This window comes from Leopardus geoffroyi, chromosome X (assembly GCF_018350155.1).
Source record: "Leopardus geoffroyi isolate Oge1 chromosome X, O.geoffroyi_Oge1_pat1.0, whole genome shotgun sequence".
Lineage (NCBI taxonomy): Eukaryota > Metazoa > Chordata > Mammalia > Carnivora > Felidae > Leopardus > Leopardus geoffroyi.
In genome coordinates, this window is record NC_059343.1 from 111,647,330 (window position 1) to 111,670,025 (window position 22,696).

Here is a 22,696-nt window from a genome sequence, read left to right on the forward strand (position 1 = left end):
AAAATACTTTTTTTAGGTTTATTTATTTTTTTAAGTAATCTTTGCAGCCAATGTGGGGCTCAAACCCACCACCCTGAGATCAAGGCGCCCCAGTTCAAAATATTTTTAAAATCCTTTTGAATCTATTTTGACCCCCGTGTCACTTAAAAGTGTGTTATTTAGTTTCTAAATATTTGAGAATTTCCCAGATGTCTTTCTGCTATTGATTTCTAATTTAGTTCCACTGTGATCAGAGAACATACTTTGAATCCCTTTAAATGCATTGAGACCTATTTTATGGCCCAGAATATGTTCTATCTTGGTCAATGTGTGTACTTAAAAAGAATATCTATTCTGCTGCTAGTGGTGGAGTGTTCTATAACTATCAATTAGGGCAAATTAGCTGATAATGTCGTTCAGGTCTTCTATAGCCTTAATGATTTTCTGTCCACTCGTCTTATTTATTGAGGAAGGATGTTGAAGTCTCCAACTATAATTCTGGGTTTGTCTATTTCTTTTCGCAGCTCAGTTTTTGCTTCATGTAATTTGAAACTCTGTTATTAGGCATATAAATATTTGGGCTTTATGTTATCTTGAAGAATTGACCCCTTTATCATTATAAAATGATCATCTTTATCCTTGACAATAGTTTTATTCTGAAATCTACTTTGCCTCATATTAATAGAACCATTTCGGCTTTCTTTTGATTATTATTAGCACAGTATCTTTGTCTGCTCATTTAGTTTTAACCTATTCATCTTTATATTTAAAGTTTCTTTCTTTTTTTCTTTTTAGAGAGAGAGAGAGCACAAGGAGGTGAGGGGGCAGAGCGAGAATCTTATGCAGGCTCCGTGCTTAGTACAGAGCCCAACTCAGGGCTCAATCCCATGACCTTGGCTGGGATCACGACCTGAGCCAAAATCAAAAGTAGAATGCTCACCTGAATGAGCCACCACGTGCCCCAAAAGTTTCTTGAAAGTGGCATTAACTAATCTCGTTTTGTTATCCAGTATGACAATCACTGCCGTTTTTATGTTAACATTCTATTCTCAAGTAATCTCTGCTCCCAGTGTGGGACTTGAACTCACAACCCTAAGATCAAGAGTCCCATGCTCCACAGACTGAGCCGGCCAGCTACCCTGAAAATCGCTGCCTCTTAATCCGGGTGTATTAACCATCCTATTTAATATGGTCATTGATAGGTCTGAGTTTAAGTGTACCTTTTCACTATTTGTCATCTATTTGTCCCATATCTTCTTTGTTCCTTCTTCTGCATTCCTTTAGGTTAACCGAGTATTTTAAATTATTACATCTCATCTCCCTTGTTAACTTATTAATTATAACTCTTTGTAGTTAGTTCTTTTAATGCTTGCTTTTTAGGGTGTATAGCAGGAAGTTCTCTCTTTGCATAGTAGTGTTGCACTGTAAAAATGACCATGGGAGCTAAACTGTGCAAAGAGATCTTAATAATTCACGACAAAGTAACGATGTTCTGTGCTCTTAACATTTTTTACCAAGATATTAAAATTCCTTTTACTGTTGTTTGTTTATAAGTGCATAAAGAAATTTAAAAAATAGAGTGATCTGAATATTTATTTAGCACACTATCATTTAAAATATAAGAAACTTTGAGAATTAAAGTTCCTTTGTTTAAAACAAATTTATCAAGAAGACTTCCTCTTCCAGGAATATGGTGTAGGCATATTTTTCCCTATTTCTCCCTCTAGGTACAAATGAAAATCCTGTACGTTATGTATAAAACAAACATGAGAAGACACTGATGGTTGAATAGAAGCAGACATATCATACGGGCGAGGGATCGCAGGATCTGAGGAACAATGTGGTGCTGAGTTCCCTGGGTATTATTTTGCCTCATATATTTCAGACATGGAGATGAAGAAGTTGGCAACCCAGAAATGCTAACAGGAACAGCCCCAAAGAGCCCCAATATTTTTAAATTTTTTTTTTCAACGTTTATTTATTTTTGGGACAGAGAGAGACAGAGCATGAACGGGGGAGGGGCAGAGAGAGAGGGAGACACAGAATCGGAAACAGGCTCCAGGCTCTGAGCCAACAGCCCAGAGCCCGACGCGGGGCTCGAACTCACGGACCGCGAGATCGTGACCTGGCTGAAGTCGGTCGCTTAACCGACTGCGCCACCCAGGCGCCCCAAAGAGCCCCAATAAACATGTGCCCTCTTTAGCCAAAAAAAAAAAAAAAAAAAAACAGGAGAGGGGCGACCTAGCAAGACAGAAAACATTTTGTGTTGATGCTCTACTCCAGCCAAACATCACAGGAAAAACTGTGGTCCCGCCCCCAACCACAGCAAATGCTGAGTGGATAGCTTAGAATTCGACACCAGGAAGGCAGTAGCAACGTACGGCTGCATGCCACCACCCCCTCCCCCCCGGCTCAGGGTGGTGTCAGAGAAAGCCAAATCGGGAGCCAGGATTAAAAAAAAAAAAAAAAAAAAAAAAAAGTTTATTTATTTATTTTTGCGGGGTGAGAGGGGCAGAGGGAGAGAGAGAATCCCAAGCAGGCTCTGTACTGTCATTGCAGAGCCCAGTGAGGGGCTCCATCTCACCAACCGTGAGATCATGACCTGAACCAAAATCAAGAGCCAGATGCTTAACTCACTGAGTCACCCAGGTGCCCCAGGAGCCAGGACTCTCATCTCTGCAGGCCCATGGCAAGCTTCGGCTCTCTCTCCCTTCCCCACTGAGGTATCCATGGAGTGGTATCAGAGGGAATACTAGCTTCGCAAAATGAATTGGGAAGTGTTCCCTCCCCTTCTATTTTCTGCATGGGATTGTGCAAAATTGGAGTTAAATCTTTAAACATTTGGTAGAATTCTTTCATGAAACCATCTGGGCCTAAGGCTTTTCTTTGGGGGAAATTTTACATTATGGATTTATCTCGTATGTAGAAAATTTTTTTTAAATTTTTTTTTAATGTTTATTTTATTTATTTTTGAGAGACAGAGAGAGACAGGGTGAGCAGGAGAGGGCAGAGTGAGAGGGAGACCCAGAATATGAAGCAGGCTCCAGGCTCCGAGCTGTCAGCACAGAGCCTGACACGGGGCTGGAACTCACAAACCGGAGATCGTGACTGGAGCCGAAGTCGGGACGCTCAACCGACTGAGCCACCCAGGCACCCCTAGAAAATCTTTTAAAAATCACACAAAAAAAGGGGCGCCTGGGTGGCTCAGCCGGTTGAGCATCCGACTTCAGCTCAGGTCATGATCTCACGGTCTGGGGGTTTGACTCCCACGTTGGGGCTTGCTGCTGTCAGCACGGAGTTCGCTTTGGATCCTCTGTTCCCCCTCCCTCTGTTCCCCTTCCCCACTCCACTCTCTCTCTCTGTCAAAAATCAATCAGTAAATAAACAAATGATGTTTATTTATTTTTGACAGAGAGAGAGTGGGAGTGCTCATGAGAGCAGGGGAGGGCAAAGAGAGAGGGATCTTTTTTGCCACTTCCTTACGTTACAGACAATTCAGTTTACTAGAAAAGCTCCTCAAATGAAGTATTTGTTTGGGGGGATAGAATAACAAGGGAAAAGTTATACAACTGTAATATGCCAGATAGGAAACAGATCGTGGTCAGGAACAGTCATCATTGTAGGGGAACAAATGACAGCCAAGTAGCAACTGAATAGTGGGACTGCTTGTCCACGGCAGTTCATACCATCAGCACGAAGTGTGCCTTCCTTCTCGACGCCTTACTTCTTCCTTCCTGGAATTTCCATCACTGCTTTGGGCCTCTTACCCTTTCCAGCCACGGCCTTTTTGGAGACCCCGTCCCAGGCTGTGAGAGCTTGTCAGTGACTTAAAAGTTTAAGTCGTTCTCTGCCTGTCCTACTGCTGTTTTTATACACTTTCTCAGTTGACAGTCTTTTCTGGTATTATTTCATTTATGATCATTAGGTTCTATAAATAATTTCTACCTCAAATCCTTTTTTTAACACACCAGGATACAGATTCCACTAACAATAAGCTAAGTCGGCCCTCCCTCATCCCCTCTCTTGGTTCTTCAAGGGAGCCTATGTCACCATCTACCATTCTGGATATTTGACTTCTTTCTTTTCTGTCTTATCATATGGATACAAGATAGAAGATACCCTGAGGACAGGGAGTTTTGTCTATTTCATTATTATTGATTATTTATTATTATTATCATCAGGGCTAGAACATTTCCTGGCACAAATTAGAGCTCAATTAATTTTTTTTTAATTAAAAATTTTTTTAATGTTATTTTTGAGAGTAAAAAATTTTTTTAAATTTATTTATTTTTGAGAGAGAGAGAGAGAGACAGCACGAGCAGGGGAGAGGCAGAGAGAAAGACACAGAATCCGAAGCAGCTCCAGGCTCTGAGCTGTCAGCACAGAGCCGGACATGGGGCTCAAACCCACGAACCGTGAGATCATGACAAACCGAAGTGGGATGCCTAACCCACTGAACCACCCAGGTGCCCTGAGTGCTCAATGTATTTTTTTAACATTTTATTTTATTTTAGGGGCACTCGGGTGGCTCAGTCGGTTGAGTGTCCAGCTTCCACTCAGGTCACGATCTCGCAGTTCGTGGGTTCAAGCCCTGCAACGGGCTCTGTGCTGACAGCTCAGAGCCTGGAGCCTGCTTCGGATTCTGGGTCTCCTTCTCTCTCTGCCCCTCCCCTGCTGGCTCTCTCTCTCTCTCTCTCTTTCTCTCTCAAAAATAAACATTAAAAATTTTTAAAAATATTTTAAGTTATTTTAAGTAATTTCTACACCCAACATGGGGCTCAAACTCACAATTCTGAGATCAAGAGTCCCATGCTCCACCAACTGAGCCAGCCAGGCACTCCAATGCTCAATTAATATATTTTTTAAGAACTATCTTTTTAAAATAATTTTTTTAAATGTACTTATTTATTTTGAGATAGAGAGAGAGCATGAGCAGGAGAGGGGCAGAGAGAGGGAGAGAATCCCAAGAAGGCTCTGTGTGGTTAGCACAGAGCCCTATGCAGGGCTGGAACTCAGGAACCGTGAGATCATGACCTGAGTTGAAATCGAGAGTTGGATGCCTAACTGACTGAGCCACTCAGGCACCCCTAGAACTTTTTTTTTTTTTTAATTTAAATTCAAGTTAACTAACATACAGTGTAGTCTTGGCTTCAGGAGAACCCAGTGATTCATCCCTTACATATGACACCCAGTTCTCATCTCAAAAAGTGCCCTCCTTCATGCCCGTCACCCATTTAACCCATCCCCCCCTCTACCTCCCCTCCAGCAACCCTCAGTTTGTTCTCTGTATTTAAAATTCTCTTATGGTTTGCCTCCTTCTCTGTTTTTATCTTATTTTTCCTTCCCTTCCCCTGTGTTCATCCGTTGTGTTTCTCAAATTCCACATATGAGTGAAATCATATGATATCTGTCTTTCTCTGACTGACTTCTCTCACTTAGCATAATACACTCTAGTTCCGCCCACATTTTTAAATGCGTAAATGAGTTATGCGTTAAACATTATGTACTAAACAAAGGAACCTATCCAGTGTGTATAATGTTGGATCTGTAGGAGAATGTTTTCAGAGTTCCAAATAATGAAATTCCGAGCCAGTATGAGAAATACACTATTTGTAGGTGATTATTTATTTGCTTTAACGAAAGTGTAGATAACAGTGAAAAGCCGTGGGTTGAGTTGTTGAGGGAAGGGGAAAGTAATGTAGGCTATATGGCTTTAAGCATTATAGATCCATTTACAGACGTGTTTTATTCTAGCCTGATCTCTATGAGGGTTATTGTCACGTAACTCATACCTCTTGGTTCTAATTCTGTGAGCAACATGGAATTTCTCATTATAATTGTGCTTTTCTTTTTTTAAATTTTTGTAAAGTTTATTTATTTATTTTGAGAGAGAGAGAGAGGGGGGGGAATGGGGGAGGGGCAGAGAGAGGGAGAGAGAGAGAATCCCTAGCAGGCTCCACACTCCCAGAGCAAAGCCTGACATGGGGTTTGAACCCACGAACCGTGAGATCATGACCTGAGACGAAACCAAGAGTCGGTGGCTTAACCGATTGAGCTACCCAGGCGACCCCATAATTGTGTTTTTCATGTAGGTCTGCTTCTTGAACGCCTGTTATGTGTCCAAAACAGTGCTAAGTCCTGGGCATAGAGTGGGAAGATACCAAATAGGGTCTCTACCTTCCTGACAGTTTTTAAAAGTAAGCTCTACTGCCAACATGGTGCTTAAACTCAGGACCTTGAGATGAAGGGTTGTATGCTCTATGGACTGAGCCAACTGGGCACCCTTACCTTCCTGACATCGAAAGATAATTGAGGGAATAGACCTCAAATAAATAAACTGACAATAAATATTGAATCACAAATTATGATAAATTTTCTAAAGGAAAAGAACAAGATGCCTTTGGATTAGATGGTCAAGGAAAGTCTTTGAGAAGGAAGAGTTAAAGTGAGATGTGAATTATGAATCCGAGTGAGCCATGCAAAAAGCATGGAACAATATTGCAGAAGGAGGGAACAGCAAGGGTCAAGGATCTGAGGCAGCAGGGGGAGTGGGGAGGCATCTGGCTGGCTCGATGGGTAGACCATGCACCTCAGTCTCAGGGCTGTGAGTTCAAGCCCCATGTTGGGGATGGAGCCTACTTTAAAAAAATTGCAAAAAAAAAAAAAAAAGGGGGGGGGTCTGAGATGGAAAAAAAGTGTGACATATTTGAAGAACTGGAAAAAGTCAGTTTGTCTTCAGTATTATATAAAGGGATAATTATGGATATATAGGCAGGAGTTAGATCATACAAGGTTTTGTGGGTAATGTCAAACAGTTTGGAATTTATCTAAAGTTCAAATGCAGTATTTTGTAGGGTTCGACTTGAGCAAAATGACATGATGCAGTTTTCATTTTTGAAAAGATGTTCTTTATTTCCTTTTCTTGTATTGTATTATGTTTTGAGAGACAGAAAGAGAGAGAGAGTGAGCAAAGCAGAAAGAGAGAATCTCAAGCAGGCCACTCACTGGCAGCTCGGAGCCTGATGCAGGGCTCGAACCCATGAACCGTGAGATCATGACCAGAGCTGAAATCAAGAGTCAGAGGCTTAACCGACTGAGCCCCCCAGGTGTCCCCAGAGTTTCATTTTTAAACGATCACTCTGGTTGCTATAGTGACAATGGATTGGTTGAAGAGAAGAATGAGCAGAGGCCATCCAGTGACGGGGCTAACACAGCGATTTAAGAGGTGGATAGTAGTGGCTCAAAGCAGAATGGTGGCAGAGGAAATCTAGACATGAGAAGGCCCAGATCGGAGCCCCGAGGAATGGTCCTTCAGGAGGCGTGTAGGGAAGTGAGGTGTTGTGAAAGCCAGAAGCCGGTTCCAAGAGGGAAGGAATAATCAGGTGTGTCAGAAACTGTGGAGAGGTTGAATTAGATAGGAATGAAAGGTATGTCAAATTGATATGGCAGCTCAGTGATCTTTTCTGACCTCTGTAAAAGGAGTTTTAGTGGATCCAGAAGCTCTGTCGAAGTGGGCCAACGAGGGAGTATAGGCTTTCAATGCCGAAGACAACAAAAAGGACTGGTTAATAGATGAGAAAACATCTACTTAAAAGTCTCCAAGATCTGCAAGGTAAGGAATTACCAGGATCAAACCTCAGCGACTGTGAGAACACAGTGAAGCGAAGCAACGAAATCGGCTTTGTCCTAAATACAATTGTGGTATTTGGGGGAGTTTGAGGATTTCAGCTTTGCAAAAGCCACCCAAAACAGAGGGGTAAAAGACACAAGCTCAGGGCTCCGTTAAAGGTGGAAAGTCTAATCGAAGTTCTTTTCCCATGAAATTCACGTCCAAAAGGAAGAAACCCTCATGAAGGAGACCTTAGCTTGCTCTCGCACTCCCCCAGGGGACTACAAAGGAGTATTTCCTAGGTGGTGCCAAGCAGGACACAGAGGAAAAAGATTGGCCCAGAAGCTGTCATCATGCAGCCCCAGTTCACACCGCCTGGGTGACTCAAGAAATCTCTAGTCATAAATTTAAAGTGATCCCGGCCTGCTAATGTTTCCTAGCAAAAGCAGACATAGATCCTTGGCTGAAGAAATTCACCTTTGTCCTAGATCTGAAAAATTTATTCAGCTGATTTTATAAGGAAAGTGAGCAACTCACAAAAAAGTTAAGAGCCAGAGAACGGAATTACCACCAGTGAGAACTGGAGTTATTAGACACAGAATATAAGAACTACGTTTATTATGTTTAAATAAATAAATAATGTGTGCAGCGAACAAGGTTTTCTAAGGAATATTTGAAAACTTATTTCATCACACTTCTAGAAGTTAAAAAAAATCATGATCGAAATTAAGAACTCAATCAGTGGAAGAGATTAACAGCAGATTAAGCCCAATTAATTAGACAATTAGTGAATCGAAAGACATTTCCAAAGAAATTCATAAGAAAATGGAAAGTTCTTTTTTTTAAAATACAATTTATTGTCAAATTCGTTTCCATACAACATCCAGTGCTCATCCCAACACGTGCCCTCCTCAATGCCCATCACCCACTTTCCCTTCTCCCCCACCCCCATTAACCCTCAGTTTGCTCTCAGTCCTTAAGAGTCTCTTACGGTTTGCCTCCCTCCCTCTCTGTAACTTTTTCCCCCCTTCCCCTCCCCCATGGTCTTCCGTTAAGTTTCTCAAGGTCCACATGAGTGAAAACACATCACAAGAAAAAAAAATTTGTAATTGTATGGTAACGACAGATGTTAACTAGACTTATTGTGGCCATCATTTCACAATATATACAAATATCAAAAAGCATTATGTTGTACATCTGAAACTAATATCATGTTACATGTCAATAACACCTCAATTTAAAAAAAGGAATTATTCTGGGCACCTTGGTGGCTCAGTCAGTTAGGTATCCAATTCTTGATTTCGGCTCAGGTCATGATCTCATGGTTGTGAGATTGAGCCCCGTGTCGGGCTCTGTGCTGGGTGTGGAGCCTGCTTGGGATTCCCTCTCTCTTTCTCCATCTGCCCCTTCCCTGCTTGTGTGTGTGTCACTCTCTCTCAGAAAAGGAAGAAAGAAAGAAAGAAAGAAAGAAAGAAAGAAAGAAAGAAAGAAATTATTTGGAAATCAGCACAGAAATACAAAGAAATAGAATGTATGAAAAAGGCACAAAATTATTTCCTAGGTGAATTTTACTATTTGATAAATTTTTAAAATGTTTATTTACACAAACAGGGAGATCAAAAAAAGTTTTTTTTTTTCAACGTTTTTTTATTTTTATTTTTGGGACAGAGAGAGACAGAGCATGAACGGGGGAGGGGCAGAGAGAGAGGGAGACACAGAACCGGAAACAGGCTCCAGGCTCTGAGCCATCAGCCCAGAGCCCGATGCGGGGCTCGAACCCACAGACAGCGAGATCGTGACCTGGCTGAAGTCGGACGCTTAACCAACTGCGCCACCCAGGCGCCCCTTTTTTTTTTTTTTTCAACGTTTATTTATTTTTGGGACTAATGTTTATTTTTGAGAGAGAGAGAGCCAGCGGGGGCATGGCGGGGGGGTGGGGGGGGAAGGGGACAGAGGATCTGAAGCGGGCTCTGTGCTGACAGCAGAGAGCCCATCACGGGGCTCAAACTCAGGAACCAGGAGATCATGACCTGAGCTGAATTCAGATGCTTAACTGACTGAGCCACCTAGGCACCCCTAGAACCAGATCTTTTAAAAGATTTTATTTTTGAGTAATCTCTACACCCAACGTTGGGCTTGAATTTACAACCCTGAGCACAAGAATCACATGCCCTTCCAACTGAGCCAGCCAGGTGTCCTTATAAAGATCCAGATTTTCATCCTATATGAGGCCTGAAGGACTTCCTTTAACATTTCTTGGAGTTCAGATCTTCTGGGGCTGAATTCTTTTAGCTTTTGTATATCTGAAAAAGTCTTTATTTTGCCTTTGCTTTGAAAGATCTATTTACCGGGCGAAGAAGTCTAAGCTGCCTTCCTTTTCTTTCACTACTTTAAAGATGTTCCACTGTCAGCTGGCATGCCTTTTTTCTGATGAGAAATCTCCTATCATCTGTATGTAATGTGTCTTTTTTCTCTTCTGGCTGTTTTTAAGATTTTCTCCATCACCGGTTTTAAACAATGTGATTATCATATACCTTGGTGTAGTTTTTCTCATGTTTCTTGTGCTTGGGGTTCATTGATCTTACTAATTTTGGGGTACCCAGTACCTAGCACACTACCTGAAATGTTGCAGACAAATCAGTAAATATTTTCTGAGCCAAATGGAATGATTTCGTAAGGTAAATCAACTGTATGAATGCATCTATTTGGATCTTCAAATATTTCAATTTGTTCAACCCAAATAATTTTCACTGACAAGTATTACCTTTTTCTGTGGGCTCTTTCTCTCTGGCTCCTCCCATCCACTGCCCTGCATTTTAAACTCCAGGAAATGTGAATTATTGTGGATTTTCCAAACTGTCACTTTGTTTCATGCTTCTGTGCCTTTGCACATGCTGTTCCCTCTGCTTTTATCTCTTCTGTCTGCCTGAGGAACTATTATTCATCTTTCAAGATCCAACTCAGATGGTTCAACTTCCAAGGAGGTTAAGACTTCCTTGACTCGAACCCCTTTCGCATCTGATTGACCACTTCTTCATCTGAGCCCATCCTAATTTTGTAAGTACTTCCATCACTGCGTTGATCACATTTGGCTATCTCGCACTTAGCCCAATTTCAGGCACATTGAAGTGCACAGTGATCATTACGTGAATAAATGGGAGTTGGGAGAAATGTAAGAAAAGGAAGAGAGAGGGGCGCCTGGGTGGCTCAGTCGGTTAGGCGTCTGGTTTCAACTCGGGTCATGATCTCGCGGTCCATGAGTTTGAGTCCCGCGTTGGGCTCTGTGCTGACAGCTCAGAGCCTGGAGCCTGCTTCGGATTCTGTGGCTCCCTCTCTATCTGCCCCCTCCCTGCTCACCCTCTGTCTGTCTGTCTGTCTCTCTCAAAAATAAATAAACATTAAAATTAAAAAAAAAAAAAGAAAGAAAGAAAAGGAAGAGAGAAAGTAGCATTAGCAATGCAAATCCTATAGGGCCTTATAGCTATCATAAGGATTTTAATTTTTACTGCAGGTCAAATTGAGGCCCTTTGTAGGCTTCTGAGTAGAGTGGTAACATGATCCGACTTAATTGTTTATTTTTTAAATGTTTTATTTTTGAGAAAGCACAAGTGGGGGAGGGGCAGAGAGAGGGGAACAGAGGATCCGAAGCGGGCTTTGTGCTGACAGCAGCAAGCCCCGTGTGGGGCTTGAACACACAGACGGCAAGATCATGACCTGAGCTGAAGTCAGACGCTCAACTGACTGAGCCACTCAAGTGCCTCCTGACTTAATAGTTTATAATGGTCTGTCTGGACGTGTGTTGAGGATCAATGGTTGGTGTGCATTGTGGGTTGCACTGTGTCCCCCCTCCAAAAACAAGATAAGCTCGAGTTCTTACCCTTCAGTCCCTATGAATGTGCCTTTATTAGAACTAGGGTCTCCGTGGACGTAATCAAATTAAGGTGAGGTCATATTGGATTCAAGTGGGCCCTAATCCAACATCTGATGTTCTTATTAGAGGAGGGGAATTTGGGCACACAGACACACCCACACGTTTGCCAGCTTTGTGGAGATAACACAGACACATAGGGAGAGCACCATGTGAAGACAGAGGCTGAGATTGGAGTGATGTGTGTATAAGCCAGGAAAGGCCACTGATTGCTTGCAACAATCGGAAGTTAGGAGAGACAGATGATGGTCTCTCAGGGTCTCCAGATGGAATCATCCCTGCCAGCACCTTGATTTCAGACTTCTAGCCTCCAGAACGGTGAGAGAATAAGTGTCTGTTGTTTTAAGCCTCCCCCCCCCGCCGCCCCAGTTTGTGATACTTTGATACAGCAGCCCTAGGAAGCTAATACAGTGGACAAAGGCAGAAGCAGTTAGGAGGTTAATGCACTGGTTCAGTCTGGAGATGACGGAGACCAGGATCAGGGTGGTAATGGCGGAGATGGTAAGAAACCACCAGATTCTGGATACATTATGAAGCTAGAGCCAAAAGAATCTTTTGATATATAGGTGATGGGGTGTAAGAAAAGTTAGCTATTGTTATCTGCGTGAATAATTTAAATATTTATCGACATACAACATATACCCATAAGTGTGTATTTTTTCATTGCCTTGGGGCAAATATCCCAGGTTTGAGGTTCTTCAAACAAGGCTCATTCATCGGGGAAATGAAAAGAAGCTTATTTTGCTATGTGATCAAAGGGTACATCACATGATTTCTCTGGGTCTCAATCTCCTACCTGATGAAACAAAAAAGCTGAGCTCTACTGTACGACTATGTGATTCTATTATCATCACGTGCCTCATTGCCTCGGTATTGATAAAGTTTCCAGAGGATAGTACTCTGTTTTCTGACTTCCATATTTGAAAACCTATCTACAAGTCTGCAGTATCTTCAAGTAACAGAACTCTCTGTCCTCTCTGTTGTTGATTGTCTGCCATTTGATACTTTGAGTGGGAGCAACCTACCATATTTAAAAATAGAATTACAGAAAGACCAAAGTAACCCTTTGTGGATTCTTTCCGGGATATGAGAGTGGAGTGGGGTTGCCTAATGGGAGTGTGGAAGTCCATTTGAAATAAAGATTTGGAATTTTGAGTCTCGAGACTTCAGATTCCACTTCTTGGAGCACACCCCGAGTTATCACCCTCCGCATGTTTATATTTTAGGAGGTTAATGAATTTATAGGACAAGATAATTGTAATACTAACAGGAAACACTTATATAGGGTTTGCTATGTGTCAGGCCTTGCTGTAAGGGCTTTGAAAATATTAACAGTTATTTTCCCCATTATACAAACAAGGAAACTGAGGCACAGAGCTATTAAGATTCTTTTATTCCGTTAATAAGGGATCTCATATCAAGCAAAAATAAATGGAACCCGTTCCAAATAATTAAAACAGAAATGACAAATGCAAGGCACTTCGGAGACTTAATATCAAGAAAAGAGGTTTTGTTACAATCCCACAAACTAATTCTGACTGGGGTCCATAAGAAAACACCCTTGACATTCGGCCGCTTCCTGCCTCCAACCCTTGTTGACTTTGGATCTCTAAGGAGGAAAAAGGAGACTGAGAACCAGGCCTCAGGGCATCTGAGTGCCACCTCGCCAGCTCCCAAACACCTGTTAGATCCGGTTCTCAAGAAGTTTCAAAGTTTTGAAATGTATCCTGGTATTGTTTCTAAGTCGGTCCCTCGCTGTCGCCTTGCAAACGTGCTTTAATCTTTCACTTGAGATTCCGGAGTCAATGTTTCCTTTCACCTTCATGCTTGCCAGAGGATACGAGCTTTCCTAAAAGGCGCAATTATTACCCTGTTGGACACCCGAGTTCCGCTCTGTTCCGGGCCCCACAACCCTCGCCAGGTCTATCTTTTGGTCAGCCTCAGCTGGGTCCAGATGAGAGAGACTATGGCCACGCCGCGTCATCAGTGTGGGTGACCAACGCGGTGACGGAACAATCGGCGGTGGGCAACCAGGCTGCTCGAGGACTGAGGGGGACATTTATGTATTCAGCCAAATACCGTGACAGGAGTCTAGTACCCAATGAAAGACGTGGGCTTGTTCCCCCAACCCCATCCCAGAAGCGGGGGGCCAACTTTGAAGCTGGTGTCGAACTGAGTGCCTCCACCTAGATTTTAGCCTCAGGTGGGTGCAGCGGTGGTTTGGGGAAGTTCCCGCGTGATAAAGAGGAAACCCGAGCTACCTGAGACACAAGCCCGGTCTCCCACAGGGGCACCACGGGGGACAATGCTCCCCCGGCGCGGGCCCTCGGAACCCTGGCCAGAGGCAGACCTTCCCGCCAGCCCGGGTGCAGAGGGGCAGGGGCGGGCGAGGGGGCGGCGGCGGCGTGCCGTTCCCACATTGTTAGGGACGCCGAAGCACCTCCAGGCTAACCTTCCACGGCTAACCGTCCTCAACGCCATGCTACTAAAGGACAGGCCTAGGGATTAGCCCCGCGCCACTCCCCCCTCCCCCCACAGTCACGGTGTCCAGGTGCCTTTGTGAGTCACCGAGACCCTCCGTAATAAGCCCACAGTGGGTGGGGCCGCCTCACACTTTCTCGCCTCTTCCCACCCTGACCCAGTCCTCCGCCGATTGAGCTCCCCAGGCCGGCGGGCAGCAGCAGCAGCAGCAGCAGCCGCCGCCGCCGCCACCGCCGCCGCCGCCGCCGCGCCCGCCCCACCGGGCATGCTCAGAGCCCGGGCGGGCCCTGAGTGGCGGCAGGCAGCGCCCTGAGCTCCGCGCGGGGCCCCCGGCGCCCGGGTCCCTTTAAATCCGGCCGGCCGGTTGCTAGGCAACGGCGCGGCCCGCGCTGGCGCTGCACTGCGGAGGCTCTGCCCCGCGCCGGCCGGGCCGGGTCGCGGTGGCCAGCGCCGAGCCCAGGGCTGCCGGCCGCCAGTGGTGGCTGGCTTCGGGGAAGGGGAGCCAGAGCCCGCCGGACCCCACCCACGCTTTCAGGTACGTCTGCGCGCGGGAGCGCGGGGGCTCCCCCGGACTCGCCGCAGAGTCACCCCGGGCCCCGGGCGCCCGGTCCCCCACCCCGACCCCCCGCTGCGGCTTTCCGCTCTCCTCCGAGGCCCGGGCCGGGAGCTGGCGAGCGCCGCGGAGCCCAGGGGACGGGGCGTGGGCGTCGGGGCACGGAAGGAGGAGTGGGGTCGGGCCTCGCCCGCTGCCCTCCGCCCGCCCCCCGACCCCGCGACCCCCCCCCCTCCCGCCACGGGGTAGGGGGACCGGGGAGGTGGCAGGTAGCGCCCAGCCCCGAGCCCCCTTCTCCCCACTGGAAGCAGCGATGGCAGGAGTTTGTTAACCATTTACCGAGAAAACCCCCTAACTATGCATGCATAGATACAGCTTTATAGCACGAATGTGACTTCCATACTAATAAAGTACTCAGCCTTTGGAATTAAGGTGACTCCGTACCTTTTCTTCTAGAAGGAACAGTTTCACACTAATAACAAAGAATTGGAGGCTTGCAAACCGTTCGCCGGGGCCCACTTTTCAATGGTACTTTGCTTCACTTTCAATATCTGCCGAACAATAGGGAAGACAGTGTTTGTCCCATGAAGTAGGCGCTTGGCTCAAATGTTAGGACCCTGGGAGACGAAGGCAAAAATCGAGGTCACTTCCCATTTTGATGATTTTACAAATTAACCGCACTCGGAGGGAGGGAGGCAGGCAAGGCCTGGGCTCCAGCCCTTTGCTAACGTGGCTCTTGGCACACTCATTAGTGACAAGCATGCTGCTGCGGCCACCAGCGGTGGCTCATTTGTTTGGTAGGTGCTAAAGGCCGGGAGATACCGCGGTGAATAACACGCCACCATGATTCTTGTCCTATTTGATAACTTCCCTCGCTCGGGGACGGGAGACTTCGCGGCATAACAGTTGGGAAAGTGGGCTGACAAGTTAAAAAGAAAACTTGCTTCCGAGTGTCTGGCATCACATTCTAGATAGGCCACACGGCATTCTAAGTATATCGCTTGTCATTTTAAGCTACATCTCAGATACACACACGGATTGGGGTATTCTGGTTAATTATATTTCCTAATTATGCTGTGGGGATTTTATTTTCAGTTCAAGCTGGCGAAGGAGGACAACGGCATCCAATAGAAGACCCTGGATCACAGAGAGTGTAAGTTGTGCTGGCTGGTAACATGTTACTGTTGGTGTTTACCGGCGCAAAGCCTCACCCCAACAGAAATCTTCAACTTTGTAGCTAGATCATCAGTCTGCGTTGGCAGCAGGCTATCAGAAAAAGTCTCATGAAAATACAAAACGAAACAAAAGTGTCCGAAGACTTTAGCTAAGCCAAATAAACTTTGGGGGGGGGGGGGGAATAAAAGTCCGTTTCCTAAAATGTTACCCCGAAGACTGTAGAAACCAGAGGAGAAATTATAGATATGTACAAAAACTCAGTTAGAATCAAAGCATTAATAGAATTTTCGGAAGGAATGTTAAAGGTCATGCATTCAACAAATATTTATTGGTGGCTACTGTGTGTTGGGAGACAGAGGTGAATAAGATGCCAGGAGATCACAGCGTGTTGGTGAAATAAAACTATGATGAAAGGCATGGGAAAAACCCAGAGCGCAGAGTCATCCTTGCTAATATTCAAACTGGTAGTCCGATTGTGATATTTCTGAGAAGTTATTGGTGGCTCTGAAAAACACTGGGGCATTTGGAAAGTTCTTGGTAAAGCAACTGGAGATAAAATGCAAATACCTTCAGTTGCAGAAAAGACTCCCTTAGAATCAATTTAGCTTCGGAAATGTGGAGGCATCAGCCACTTACAGGCCTCAAGGCTAACCTTCCCTGAGGATGCAGGTTAAATTAATGTAAGATTTGACTTTATGTTCCCCACTGCTTGTTTTAATTGTTTTTTTTTTTTTTTCTTTCCAAACTGACTTTGTCTGAGATCTGATGATTTCAGGCTGGCAACTTGGGAGAAGGAGTGGGTTGTCTGACTGGCTGGTTTATGTCCCAAGGGAGGGTAAGGAATGCCTACAAAACAACAAAACCTATTGTCTACAGTGGACTTTAAAATTGCTTCCGTTTTCATTTGCATTCATTTCTCTTAACCACCTGTGAAATAGGTATATTTCCCCTATTTTACACCTGAAGAAACCGAAGCTCAGAAAAGGTGAGTTTTCCCCGTAGGTCTCAAGTGTGGGAGTCAAGGAGACGTGTCGCCCTCCAGTCTTTTCTCACTATAGTCCTTACTCAGTTCCTTTCTCAAGAACTTCCTTTTCCTTCGTCCGCGCAGTGTCGCACACTAACACATGTTCCCCCACCTTGACTTCAGACACTTCATTTGGGTCCTCATTTGGGTGTTTAACATGTTTCCGTGAGCCAGTGATTCTCAAGAGGGTGGAGAATGGAGACCTCCCCTGGAGGGGGCAAGTCACAATCTTCTCAAATAAGGAGAGATGGTAACGATGAGAGTGTTTTGTGCCTGGGAACAGTGGAAGCAGAAGAAAAAGGTCGAGAACCACTGCCTTTAAGTGAGAACAGATCGGACAATTGAGCAAAGAAGCCAGGCCAGTGACTTTCTTTGTAGCAGGCTTTTTTTTGCCTCCTTCCTTATTTTGGCCCAGCCGTTTTTCTGAGGGTTGGGAGAACTGAAACCATCCAAGAATAATGGGGGAAAGTTCCCTGGGCTAAGAAGGGGCCTTTTGTCTTCCCCTCACTGCTCCTGGGTTGTGACTAAAAGCCCCGCCTCTAGCTGAGAGGGTGGCTGAGGGGCTGAGTGTAATGACAAAAGTTTGACCGTCACAGGTTGGAGATGACCTTTTCCAACCGGCATTCCCAATTGACAAACTTTGGGATGAAGCACTCTTGCGAGGTGGGGAATAAAAGCCTCTGGAGGTTTTCCAGAACTGTTTCCCACTCCCTGCCTGCCCCTGCCTGGGGGAATACTTGCATTTTGCGGACAGATGTAGATTTATGCAAAAGAGATTGTCCTGAAGCTTTGAAATCAAATTCCAATATAGATGAGATAAGGCAACAGAAAAAAGATCTTTGATTCTGAGCTTCTCAAATTTCCCTAAAGCGTGTGATTTTAAAAATGAATGTTTTAGAAAACAGCTAATTGGATTTAACATATTTGATCACTTATCCACCTTAATATGAGTGTGTTCCCCAGGGCCCCATGCCTTGAAAATGAAAATGAGATGATTTTGTGGGTTTCTCCCTTCACAGTAAATAGTGGTGTATTATTTTCTGGAGCTATTCGAGGGTAGCTGTGCATTTACCTAAGTTTTTTTATGGAATGGTTTGCCTAAAGATCCGTAATAAATGATTGCTCTTTGCTTAGCTCTCAACAATTAGGTTACATGACATTACATTATAAATTTCTTTTCAACTTATCGTATCAGTGGTTCCCAAATTCTCTAGAAGAGTCAGGAGATCACTTACTCCAGCAAAATGCCCTACTGCTTTGTCACTGGAGAAAGAAAGTCACCGGAGGAGGAATAGCGATGTTTTCAGAGAGACACTAACTAGAAGGATCAGGAGTCTCATACTAATTCACGTCGGGCACAAATGAGTAGATGTAACCAAGTCCTCGACACCCGTGTCTTACCAGCACGGTCCCAAGGACTTCTGGGGGATCGCTCTCTTAGAGGGCTATTAATGTTATTTTTGTCATGGGACTTTATATTGTTTTCCTGTGTCCTAGCTTGTTTGTTTCTTTCAAATTTTCATTTCTCTGGGACCTCCTTCCCCTCCCCTTTAGTCCTTCCATAACCGGTGTAGCGGTGGATAGGCACTTCCAGTAATAAATGCTCACAATTGACCCACTAGAAAGGCCTGCTTCTCCTTTCAGTAATGGCTCCCGCTTTGATCTGCCTTCTGCTGCCACAAATTACCCAATCATGTTTATTGAGAGCAAAATGGCTGCCATGGCAGGGTAGACGAGCAGCATTGTCTCAAAGCATATTCCTTGGCCTTGCCAGAGAATACTAATGTCATACTCGTCCTGCATAAAAAAACAAACAGTGCAGTTTGCGAAGAGAAAATGACACTGGCAGCTCTTACCCCCAGTCTGGGCTTTGCCATACTCTGTGACTAGATTTGGGAACAGGCCTTTAAAGGATATCTTGCCAATGAAAGAGGCAAAAAAAAAAAAAAAAAAAAAAAAAAAAAAAGAAAGAAAGAGAGAAAGAAAGAAAGAAAGAAAGAAAGAAAGAAAGAAAGGAGCAGCTCAGAGCCCCCTTGACCCTGTCCTGTGTAAACCATGGGAGGGAAATTCCAAAAGGCTTTTCAAACCTTTCTCTTTCTGTCCTTTGATATGTGACATGCGATTCTCCTTACCCTCCCCCCTTCATTTTTCCTCTCTCCTTTTGTGGCCCTTTAAAAATTACCTAAGCTCTGGAAATAGTGGGGTTGTTTTCTTTCAGTTTGTGGAATGAAACCTAGCAGAAGAATAAAGAGGAATTTTCAAACAAGCGCTGACCTGGGAGACAGGGTCTCAGTTTTACCACCACAGCCTGTGTGGACTTGGTCAAGTCACCTGACTTCTCAGAGCCTCAGTTATAAAATAAGTGGACTCTTCCCAGTTCTTTGAAAAGCACTGACTGTATCAGGAAATTGTACAGAGAGAGGCTCAGGGAAGAAAGGTAGTGAAATTGAAGAGGAAAAAAAAAAATATGTTTCTGCCAGAGATTTATCACAGGGTTGGAGATAGAAGTCGCCTTTTCAAGGTGCAAAATTATCAATGAAGAGAGTTCCTTATTGTAATCTATTTCTACACCCAGATTTCTGTCTCAGGTTTGTCATTATTGCTACCTCCAGGTATACGGTGGCCTCACCTCACTTGCCCCTCTCCACACCTCCTTCCTGACCAATCTCACCAATACCTTTCATCCAGAAATAGGTAGGAGGAATAGTAATCTCTCTCCCATTGCTGCCCGATGAGCAGCATTTGTATCTGTTACAGAATTGTCTGGTGAAAATTTGACTGCTAAAAAATGTGACTGGCAATTAGCATCACTGTCTTCTCTCTTTCCTCTGTTCCTTTTTTTTTTTTTTTTTTTTTTTCTGACCACTGTAAAGCTCCCAGTCGTCTTCATTCGTAGTTCTAAGAGGAGAGAAACCAGGATTAGGATGATCTTCCCCTTTAAGAAAAGACAGAGCATAGATGCTTCCGGGTGGTGATTTAGTAGGATCATAAAAGTCAGAAACGACTGTTTGATGAGAAAGGAGCTGATGCTCCAATGGCAAATATATACAATGAACTTCCAAGTCTATGCTTCTTACTGTGGTCTTGTTAACTAAACCTAAGTAAAGCTCGGCTTATGGCTTTTGAACCGATCATTTTAACACCTTCACTGAGTATTTGTATCTTTCCCTGTCCTCAAAGCCCAGTGGTTGCCAGTGGGGAATGCACCCTTGGGGATGTTGAGTCCCTTCCCTCTTTTTTGGAGGAGGGTGGAATTAGGCATGTTCAGTACACATAGATACCAAGTTTACTCTCTCACCATCGCAAGGAAAATCTAACATTTAAACTGTTTAAAAAAACTCCTGGGGAGGGGCGCCGGGGTGGCTCGGCCACTACTATTACCATCTTTATATTATATAAATATATATCACATACTAAATAACAGAACATTATAATCTTTAATAATATTAAAGAAGATATTACTTTAAAAAGAAACACAACAATGGCCATTTTCTGTTACCAAGATAAAATTATATTTGTGTGCATGAGAAAAATCAGTGGTGATGCTACAAATATATTGTAGCAAATGAACATATCAGCAGTTGCAGTTGCTGGTTTGGTCGATTCAGATGTCAGTGGCCTTTCAGCGTGTTGCTCGGGTCCTTCTTTCTCCCTACTCTCCGGAGTAGTTCTATTTGATCAAATACTTCTGTCCCTTAGGAAAGCTGTTATGTTATGGATTCTCTTTGAATAGGGAAGACTCCTCTTGACACAAAGAAAATATCCTTTAATTTTTAGAAATGGAGAAAGTTGGTTGTGATTTAGCCTGTTACATTTTACCTAAAAACCACACTGGGAGTCAGTATCTCGAGAAAAACCCATTTGGTGGCGTTAATATCTTCAGTTGTTGACGTTCAGTTCTCATCACAAAATTGCTGTCAAAATGGATAGAATTCTGTACTCTTGGCAGTCTGGCCTAAAAGCAAAGCCCAAGACTGGAATAGCAGGAATTTGCAGGTCAAGACAGAAGGGCATTTGGCAGAGTTAGTTGTAAGGAAGTCCGCATGGTATACTTTACCCAAAGCAGCTCACATTGCATTAAGCCTTGATGTTTTGGTCACTTTAAAGAGTGAATGAGCGGTAGTCCAGCCCAAAAGAACTAGAAAAAAATCAGGCACGTCAGAAGCACAAGTATTAACCCACTCTTAATATTAACCTGTTAATTTGAAATCGCATTTACTCTTTTGAAGCAGTTCATTTTCGTGTGTGTGGTTGCTATCTCATAGAAACGTTTTCTCAGTCTACAATAAATAGCCAAATGTGCCAATTGATGGGTTATGCTTCGTAGCATCAGAGAATTTGAAAGCTGGAAGCACCTGTGGAACTTAGCTGGCTTCGCTTATTTATTTGTTTGTTTTGAGAGAGAGTGTGTGTAGGGGATGGGAGAGAGAGGAGGGAGAGAATCTCTTAAGAGGTTAATCTTAAGGGAGAGAATCATTAACCTGACATGGGGCTCGAACCCACGAAGCATGAGACCATGACCTGAGCCGAAATCAAGAGCCAGACGCTTAACCCACTGAGCCACCCAGGCACCGCTGGTTTGTAGCTTATCAATGAGGGGGCCTAAGCCCGCATCACCCAGTGAGTTAAAGGGAGAGCTAGCCCTCAAATAGTTAGGTCCTTTCACCTGTGAGCCAACACAAGTGGTTTCTTTCAACTGCACCAGCTGCCAGTGCAAACAGTGTGCCTTGATTTTGTATTTTGTTTTTCAGGAATCGGAAGACGTACCAGGAGAAATGGATGCTAGAAGAAAACACTGGAAGGAGAATATGTTTGCTCCTTTTTTCAGTGCACAGGATGTTCTAGATGAGGATTCTCAGCCTGAATCGTCTTCTGAACAAATGACTTTAGATAAGGCCAATAGAATAGAAGGAATTTATAATTTGTCTAGTAGAAAGTTTCAAGAAGAAAATAAATTTAAGAGGAAAGAATTTATTTCTCAACGAAATGAAAAAGAACAAGAACCAAATTTAAGAGGGAGAAAGGTAAACATTTCAAAGAATGAAGCAGACACAAATTCTGTCTCCTGTGAATCATCTAATTTGGATGTTGTGACCGAAGAAAGGGTTATTAGCATGGAACATCATTCTACCTGGACTACAAAGGAATTACCAACCCTCCCGTGGCACGACACGAAGAAGAAATTTACCGAAGGAATGTCTCCAAAACTTCGCCTGAATCTTTTGAACGAAGAACTGGAAGAACTTAATATGAAATGCAGAAAAATAGAAGAGGAATTTGAAAATGCCGAAAAAGAACTCTTGAACTCCAAAAAAGAAGTCTGTGCAAAATCCCTGAATTTTCAGGACACAGGGACGGAAGCTTCAAAGAAAGACTGGGAGCTCCAAGCTTTAAGAAATGACCTCTCCGAAAGAGCAACAAACGTCCAGAACTTAACTGAAGAGCTCCAGCAAGCCAAAGAAGTCATCCACAGGCTGAGCCGAGAGAACAGAGATTTAAAAGAAGCCATCAGGAAACTAAAGCGTCAAACTGAGATTGGAAACGCACTCCTGAAGGAAGAAATGAAACTGTATTATGAATTAGAGATGGAAAAGATCCGCGGGGAGCTGGATGCCATCAAGAACGAACTGAGAGCTGAGAAGACCCTGCAAGCAAGAAATAACAGGGCCCTGGAGTTGCTTAGGAAGCACTTTGCTTCCCAAACATCAAGTACCCTTGACAGCTTGACAGAGGAGTTTTTTTAAAACTTGAAAAAATAAAAAAAAGCCTTTCACGAGGCAAATCTTGGAGCCAAATCAGTGTTTCTTGTGCTTTCTTTGTGTGCTACTTAAAATGTGTGTAATGGGACGTAGTTTTTCATTTGGGTGGAAGCAGGATATCCATAAAATGTATAAGCGTTCCCTTCAAAGCTTCTGTTTCCTCTTTCGAATGACGTTACTGCGAGAG

At 44.0% G+C, this 22,696-nt stretch overlaps 1 protein-coding gene and 1 long non-coding RNA gene across 4 annotated transcripts; one reads left to right on the top strand and one right to left on the bottom strand.

Moving 5' to 3' along the window:
• Positions 1-13,557: 13,557 nt before the first annotated feature.
• On the top strand, positions 13,558-22,545 carry CCDC160 (coiled-coil domain containing 160). 3 transcript variants are annotated; one of them, XM_045470813.1, is made up of 3 exons: positions 13,558-13,719; positions 15,646-15,703; positions 21,502-22,545. In XM_045470813.1, the coding sequence occupies exon 3, from the start codon at positions 21,526-21,528 to the stop codon at positions 22,492-22,494; it is 969 nt and encodes a 322-aa protein (XP_045326769.1). In that variant the 5' UTR covers positions 13,558-13,719; positions 15,646-15,703; positions 21,502-21,525; the 3' UTR covers positions 22,495-22,545. The 3 variants fall into 3 exon arrangements, with proteins under 3 accessions (XP_045326769.1, XP_045326767.1, XP_045326768.1); XM_045470811.1 differs by lacking the exon at positions 13,558-13,719 and adding an exon at positions 14,173-14,532; XM_045470812.1 differs by lacking the exon at positions 13,558-13,719 and adding an exon at positions 15,012-15,078.
• On the bottom strand, positions 16,439-16,842 carry LOC123594156. Its single transcript, XR_006710695.1, has 2 exons — positions 16,687-16,842; positions 16,439-16,653 (listed from the first exon to the last, which is right to left on the bottom strand). It is a non-coding gene; the product is annotated as an uncharacterized LOC123594156 (long non-coding RNA).
• Positions 22,546-22,696: the final 151 nt, after the last annotated feature.